The sequence below is a fragment of the Akebia trifoliata genome, unplaced genomic scaffold (genome assembly GCF_017979445.1).
Source record: "Akebia trifoliata isolate Shusen 1 unplaced genomic scaffold, ASM1797944v1 Contig00568, whole genome shotgun sequence".
NCBI lineage: Eukaryota > Viridiplantae > Streptophyta > Magnoliopsida > Ranunculales > Lardizabalaceae > Akebia > Akebia trifoliata.
Window position 1 is genome coordinate 6,161 of NW_028237106.1, and position 8,367 is coordinate 14,527.

The 8,367-nt window shown below is 35.8% G+C and overlaps 1 protein-coding gene across 1 annotated transcript; it reads right to left on the reverse strand.

The window, feature by feature from the left end:
• Window positions 1-250: 250 nt before the first annotated feature.
• LOC147381328 (G-type lectin S-receptor-like serine/threonine-protein kinase At4g27290) lies at window positions 251-4,551 on the reverse strand. Its single transcript, XM_086430578.1, has 7 exons — window positions 3,191-4,551; window positions 2,219-2,350; window positions 1,677-1,834; window positions 1,372-1,582; window positions 1,031-1,268; window positions 804-954; window positions 251-704 (listed from the first exon to the last, which is right to left on the reverse strand). The coding sequence occupies exons 1-7, from the start codon at window positions 4,482-4,484 to the stop codon at window positions 399-401; spliced, it is 2,490 nt and encodes an 829-aa protein (XP_086286704.1). The 5' UTR covers window positions 4,485-4,551; the 3' UTR covers window positions 251-398.
• Window positions 4,552-8,367: the final 3,816 nt, after the last annotated feature.

An 8,367-nucleotide genomic window follows, 5' to 3' on the forward strand; every position in this document is an offset into this window, starting at 1 on the left:
AAGATTCGACACCTTGGTCCGTTGAATATGGGCTTTTTTCATGCTGTAACCAACTCATGTGTCATGCTGTTCCTAGGCTTAACCGACTCGTCTTATCCCAGCTGTTTGATGAAAGAGATTGGCATTAAACTAGGAGACCTAATCCTTCCTTAACCACCAAAAACTTATGTGCATTTTGAAAGGACACAAGCCTCATGCCAAAGGTTATGTGGCCTTATGATAATATTGCTTATACCAATGGTAATACACATTTTCTCCATTTGTGATTTTTATTCCCTTGGTGTTTCAAATTCGAGTGTTTGAACAAATGGTACTTTATCCAGCACATAAGAATGTACATGAAATATTATACAGTTTGTAAACTTGGCACAGCTAAATATGCATAGCAACACATTCTTCTACCGACCCTCTAACAGTGAAATTGTCATCTCATTTGAACAAAACCTTCTCCCACTTGATAATGTATCTGCCTCAATGAGACTCCTCTCATTATAAAAACCAGGTTTTTTGGGTTCGGGTAAGATCACTGCCTCGCTACCTAACATTAAAACAACTGATGCCATGCTTGGCCTGTCTTCTGGGCGCTGTTGCACACATAAAAGGCCCAGTTGAATGCATCTCAAAACTTCTAACTCGGGTAACTCATCCTCCATCAACGTATCCGCCAGTTCGAAGGCCTTGCCTTCATTCCATAGTTTCCATGCCTTGAAAAAATAAAAATAATTTACTTTCTACTCATAAATAAATAGAAAAGGATGTACATATAATGTTAGATAATTAAGGACATTTATGTCTACACTTACATGTCCAAGAAGGTTGAGATCATGGTCAGGATGTTCGAATCCCCTGTTTTTCTTGCCACTAACTATTTCCAACACCAAAACACCGAAGCTAAAGACATCGGATTTCATCGAAAACAGCCCATCTATCGCATATTCCGGAGACATATAACCACTACATGACATCATCAAAGAAAAATAGTTGTAAGCATTGAAAATATATGCATAGAGAGTAATTCTATAATACTTACTAAGTTCCAACCACCCTTCCTGTTTTCTCTTCAGTCTGGTTTCCTCCAAAAGTTCTTGCCATGCCAAAATCTGAAATTTTAGGGTTCATCTCACTGTCTAGTAGAACATTGCTGGCTTTGAGATCCCTATGGACAATTCTCAGTCTTGAATCCCTATGAAGATAAAGAAGTCCTTGAGCTATGCCCACAACAATGTTGAAGCGTTTTTGCCAAATCAGTATAGTAAATCTTTCTTGATCTGAGGAAGTTTTACAAAATAGTAGTTCAGCTTTTATTTGCAAAATCTAGTAAATAAACAATCAAAATAAGTCATATATATGAAGTGTTAGAGAGGGCCAAACCAAAGATAATGGAGTCTAAGCTTTTGTTGGGCATGTACTCGTAGACTAATATCTTTTCTTCTCTTTGAATGCAACACCCTAGAAGCCTAACTAGATTCCGATGTTGAAGTTTCGCAATCAAAATTACCTCAGTCTTAAACTCATTGAGGCCTTGTCCAGAGTCCTTTGAAAGCCTCTTCACCGCTATTTCTTGCCCTGTTAGTAGCTTACCCTAGAGATTATCATAGGTTAACATGATTATGGGAACATTTTTCATTTTTAGGTTTTTCAGCGTTATTGATTTAATCAATAAGATGGAAAGTTACCTTGTAAACAGGACCATAACCACCCTCACCAAGCTTATTGTTCAAAGAGAAATAATTAGTTGCAGTTTCGATTGTATCAAAATCAAACAATGGTAACTCCAGCTCCTCTGTTGGATTTTCGTCAGTGTAAGCTTTATCTTGTTTGTTCTCCTCATCGCCTGTTTCTTTGGCATGAAAATGATTTAAATCTTTGAATTATATGAAAAATAGTGACTATAAAAACATGATATTTGGATATTTTACAAGAGAATGAACAAAAATTTTAAAATCACACAATTTCGATTCTTGGATCATTACAAGCAACTTTTTGGTTATCAATTAAATAGAGATACATATTCCTATGCTTGGCACATCTAACAATCAAAACTACTGAATTTGATATATAAATGGTTACTAGATTTATGTATCTTTTCATAAGGTCTAACTTCTGACCAAATAGTTGTTCTTGTATTGTGGTCTATAACATGTTCCACAAATTACATCTATATGAATGCAGAGTGTAACATCAATAGAAGATAATTTTAGGGAACAAAGGAGCCTACCTGTTTGCTCTGGCCTGGTCTTCCAAAAAATACAACCGATTATCAAACCTAACGAAAGTATTCCTGCAACGACTGATATGGATATCTTTGCAGCCACTCCTTTTGTATTTTTGCTGGAATCACCATTTTCCTCTGTGTTCATCAGATTAAGTTAAATGTGCATAATTTCTTTAATTTATCATCGTCTACACCTTGTTATAAATATAAGGATTGGTTAAGATAATCCTATTTTTTGCTTTCTAATGGATGTGAACCCAACCTTGATGCAACACAAAAAGAGTCACAAATCATGTACAAACATTATTTCACTTCAACCCATGCATATCAAATTACAAAAGTATCCATCTAAGTAATTATGCAAATTAAAAAATTACCCTTCTCTTCAAAGGAACTTTCCAATTATAAAAATAGCCCTCAGTACATGCAACAATATATAACATGCATATGAATTCATGAAAATATCTCTCATCATAGGTACATTTACTTGCATATCAAATTACAAAATATCCATTCATCAAAGTTCGTAAAAATATATATGTACCACTCATCATAGGGGTATTTTCGTTATGCATGTTATAATAAAAAGTATAGAGTATTTCAAATAGGTTCTTTGATTATGGGTATGTTGTAATTCTATTGTGCAGATTATTATACCTTTTTTGGGGGTAAATTCGTATGTATTAATGAAGCAAGCATTGATGAGGTCAATCAAATAAGCTAAAATTGTTTTCAAGTTTTATTTTACCTCTGAATCAACAAAACGGTAAAATGATTTCTTAGGAGATTTCTTGGATAAGAGGTTTCCAATAGGTTATAGATGTTCCACTGCAAATCATTTGCATCATACCAAGGGAAGATTGTACAAAGCTAAATTTTCACATACTTTGTCAGTTGATTTCGATCTCGTTTGTGTTAGATTTTTTTTTTTTTTTTTTTGAGAAAGAGTAATCTGAAGCAAAAAAAATACTCCACCTAGTTCTGATGCCGCCAGCCTAAAATAGAGATCTTGCCCATCATTGCTGTACTCTCTAATATCAAACAAATCTCCAAACCATAGGACACACCCACTGCCTTCTCCTCTAATATCTGAATTAGCATAAGCTGTACAAGAACAATTCTTCAAGCAGACCACCTCACATTCCTTAAGGCTCATGCTCTCATTCACCCACGAACCCGTTGTATCAGGCAATTTCACTGATGCCAATTTCATAAACCCATCTCCATTCTCACAATTCAATGGTGTTCTCCTTATGCATCCACCAGACCAATCAATCTGATCCCAATCTTGAGGTGATTTCGGCGTAAATCCCTTCAAACAGTTACAAACCGGTGCATTGTTAATGTTACAAGTACCATAAACGCCACATAAGCCATAATTGTCACAATGGTCTTTCTGCACAGTAAACAAGAGAATCCATTCTAGGCTTCGATCGTTCCATGCAAGGCGTCGAAGCATGCCTGATGGATCCACCACAAGTCTTGAAATAACAGAATTGCTGTTGCGTTTGAATGTATAGTACACCTCTTCATCATTAAAGACGAAAAAGGGTATGTAGACTGGGTTGTTCGGCAGCCTAGGACCGCCACTAAATCGAAGCCCATTCCATGGCCCAGATCGAAATACCTCAATCGATCCATTACGTAAAACTAATTCACGGTATGCATGAGGGTCCAACTTGTTAGTGAAATCACCAGGAGAAGGGTCTTCAGAACTCTTCCATGACGTCAAGTACCAATTCATACCAGTATTTTTGTTCCATCCGAGCTTCATGCCTTCTATGAGTGTGTCCGATGGATAGTCAAAGCTCTGCCAGATATAGCTCTTGGGGTTGTCGTTTCCTTCATATTTCAAAACAAGATTCCCTGTGTCCAAGAGCTGAGCCACTGGCTTCATGGTAGTTGAAGGATTCGTAGATGACCAGATAACATTTTTGGTTCGATTGACAAGTACGAGATTTCCATTGTCATCGATCTTTAACGACCCCAATGGATCACTAAGAGGTTCGTTTCCATTCGCAACCCAAACTATTGTTTGAGTTGGGATGTTCTTGTACCATATCCCCAAGTACCGGTTATTAATAGAATTCCCACGACTGAAAACGCCTAATTCGAAGGTTTGGCCTGAGGAAACTAAGGTCTGGTTTCCTTCGAGGACTTGGGTCGGAAAAAGAGTGTCAGTTGTAGTTGAGACTTTTAAGAAGAAAACGTATAAGGTGCAGCCAACGATAAGGAACTGAAGATTGTCCATTCGGAGGATAGGTCTCATTGTTCTCTCAATTGTCACGATGAATTGGAAACGGCAGATAGGCCTACAACTCTCAAGTTTCTTTACATTGCAGTCATTTTCTTTCTTTTTTGTTAGGCAAGTAAGGGTCACTGTGACAAAGTTCGGATTCGGATACATTCGGAAAAGTTTCGGAAAAAAATAAGCAAAATTTTGGAGATTATACAAAATATCTTATAATTGGATTTCTTACCAAAACCTATCATTGTGGAGGGTAATTCTCGGATCCACTGACACGTGGCGTCCATAAGAAGCAGCATCCGATCCACCGAGTATATCATGACATACCGAGCTAGGTGGTGAATTGACAAGTAAACCGCACTAACAAAGAAAAGATAGATGTGACAATTCATGGTCCAGGGGATCGGTTGCAAATGCCCCAGAGTTGTCAGAGTAATTGTGCCAACTCTTGTAGATGTCAGGTCAGAGGGTAGGTGCAACAACCCTGACACTAATCATCACCGATATCTCAAGAAATCCACTGGTCAAGATTCCTATAAATACCCAAAAGCAATTCAAACTAAAAGTTAGAAAAATTTAACTCTAAGAACTCTTTAATAGCTTGGCACAGATTCTAACTTGATCATTGGAGTGATCCTATCGTAGGTCCCACCGAGCTATAGGTCTTTGAAGATTATCTTAAGGTAGTGCGGGAAAGTGCATCTACAATTATCATGAACCTCTCTCTTTAAATCCTAACTTCTTTGATGTTTGAATGTAGAAAAAACTAAAATTTTGGAGGTAAAGGATAAAAATGTTTCCATATTCCATGATTAATTGAGGGATCGTTGATTGATTCGTTAATTTGCCGAATAAATCAGCTAACCCCCAATTCGGAGAAATTTGTGACTACGATTGCAGTACGCAACACTCCCCAAGTTTTACCAACTTGGATAAATTGGCCCCTTCCTCATCTCAATCACACATTAGATATGCTACCACGTGTCATTTGATGTTGCAATTTTCCATTTATATATCGTTTTCACGAAAAATTGCATGTTGAACAAATGCTATTTTTTAATCTAAATTCAGTTTTTACAATCAAGAGGTTGGAATTTGGCCGGCAAAGTAGACATTTTCTATTTTCTAATGGGTCAATTGTGCCAGCTTGTCTTAAGGTTCAACAATTGAGACTCTAAAGATACCTGAACTCTGCCTGAAAACAAACGAGAAATAACAAAGACATACACCATTTACTTGAGATATCCACAACATCATCACTGTAACTGATAACGAAAGACCATGTCATTTTTACAAACTTTTCTCATAGAATAAACTAGAAAAAATAAAGTGAAAAGCTTCTGATCTGAATTATGAGCTTTTACTACATTGAAGTCTCTATTCAGTTAGACTATTTTTTAATTTTAATAGATTTGAATAACAACTAAATAGACAATGGAACGGTGAAACCTAACTTTTCTCCTTGTTTTCCCCACTACATAGCTACATTTTTGTCTTTATTTCTCGTTCCTTTTAAATGTATATGGTATATTCCTAGTAGAATCGAGCTCATATGCTGTCTACGTGGCATTTTTTATGTTTGGAATTAAACACATTAGACTGTGTCCCATGTAGTAAACGGGTTGATTAGCAGCCCGCTGTGTTTAAAACTCCTACCCAAAAGTGCCACGCAGACATTATTTATAGGAATGGGACACCTTTTTGCCTCAATATTTAATAAATCAGGATGCAGAATTGTGTCTACTCGGTAATATTTGGTATGCGTTTAAAACACATCAGGCTCCTAATTAAGCAAGTCATGCATGTAATACTATTTGTTTTAAATCCAACTAAAATGTGCTAGGTGGGCATTGTTAGTAGGAGTGGGACACTGACGAGTCCTAAGAATCTGACTCCCCCATGTGGCATATTCAAAATACTCTCCTTACTTTGCATGTGCTAGAATCATAGATTTTTGCTTCGAGATACACACATATGAATCCTTATAAATATATGCTAGAATCATACAGTTTTTGACGTCTCCCCTCTAACATACGCCTCCTTACACTCCCATCATAGAGTTATAGATCATTTGCCTTGGGATACATAGAATCATTAATCTTTTTCTTTTGTACCCCAAGGCAAATGATCTACGGTTATATGATGTGGGTGTATGTCAAAGTGGGCATTATGTCATCACGACTGTAGAAATAATAGAGACAATTCTAAATTGAAACAAAGTCCAGTATAATTTAATCCAAATCTATCATAATCTTATTATCTTAATTATCATAAAAACATGATTTTGTGTATGACAATACAGCATATTATAATTCATCTAGTAATATTTTTATACTCTAATGGTGGTCAAGACTTCAATGGAACAATAGCAATCACAACCAAGACATCAAGATTCATACAAATGCAACGGAATAGCATTTTTGGGTATTTTAGTGTGAACGCATACTATTCTACAAAATTAAATATTTAACATAATAATAAAAAATGAGTAAATATTTTGGAACCATTAATTTTGGGATCTGTTCCCATGAGTTGATCAATTCACCTTTTTAAAATCATGGGCTACAAAGATTAATACTTTTGGAGAAATATTTTCCTTACTAACATAGTAACATTTTAAGTCTTACTAAGGGTTGATTTGTTCAAATGGATTATCACATTAGCAATCCAACACTACAACCTTCTAGATTATGAGGAAGTCCCCCACCCCCCTAACAAAACAAAACAGAAAAATTAAAAAAAAAAAAAAACATTTTCTTTTGTACTTGGTCTAGGGTTTATTAAATTGACGACTAGTGAACTTCCACCTAATTCGCAAATTTAAAATTAAAATCCAACAATGAAAACAAAAGGATATATACATGGGTCCCATTTGGCATCAGGCTAAATAACAAACGTTTTAGCAAACGTTTTGAGACCGTTCGATCGGACACAATCCAACAGTTGAGATCTATTTTACGTTAAGTTAAAAATTATCACATTAATTACAACGCCATCCTTTACGTTTTTCATATTTAATTTTACCTCCCTCACTGAATATAACCCAAAAGAACAAAGTTTTGTTCTCTCTTTTCCTTCTCCGTGCTCAACCCTCTCTCTCTTCTTTGCTAATACGTCCCTCTCTCTCATTGCAACTCGCTCTCTCTTTCTCGCAACAACTCGACTCTCTTTCTCTCTATAACTCCCTCTTTCTCTTTCATTGCAACTCTCTCTCTCTCTCTCTCTCTGCAACTCTCTCTATCGTTTTTCATATTTAGTTTAATATCAATTCAGGTAGGCATTAATGTTCCCATTCCAGTTCCATTGCCCTTTTTCTCATTCACTTGATCAAAGGCATCTTTTACAGGCGATCTCAATTTCTATGGTAAGACAAATATATTCAGCTTTTCTAGTTGGTTAAATATTAGGATCAGTGTATTTTGCAATTACATGATACAGAGAGTCCTTGTGATTTGCAGGCAAGGTTGGTGTGCAGTTTTACAGCCAAATCAAAACAGTGACTCAGCAATGGAAGAATTTACCGAGTCAAGCAGTATCACTGGCTATCCCACATCCCAGAAAATATAAAATTGTAGGTTTTGATTAAGAAATGTAAATTTAACTTCAAATAATAAAATGACTTGGGTAAATCAGAATTTTTAGATTAGATTTCCTTTCTGTCTTGATTGATGTAGTTCTCTATTGTCAATAAATCTATGTATCAACCCATTTGTTTATTGGAACCTAGCAAACAAAGTTAATAAAAATAAGAGATATGCAATTCCAAAGCTTTCATTTCTTGTTCTCTTTCTATGTAATCAATCACCCCACCTCTTGATGCACCTCTGTATTAAAAACGAAGATTGATTAGGAAGGAGACAAGATATATATATATATATAGAGATAGAGAGAGAGAGAGAGAGAG

What these genes read in the sequence shown, in the direction of transcription:
- LOC147381328 (XM_086430578.1), bottom strand. Translation starts at nt 4,484, where the DNA reads ATGAGACCTATCCTCCGAATGGACAATCTTCAGTTCCTTATCGTTGGC. An exon ending in GACCAGGCCAGAGCAAACAG is followed by an intron (nt 1,835 to 2,218) that starts GTAGGCTCCTTT and finishes CCAAAGAAACAG; the next exon opens with GCGATGAGGAGAACAAACAA. An exon ending in GGAAGGGTGGTTGGAACTTA is followed by an intron (nt 955 to 1,030) that starts GTAAGTATTATA and finishes GATGTCATGTAG; the next exon opens with TGGTTATATGTCTCCGGAAT.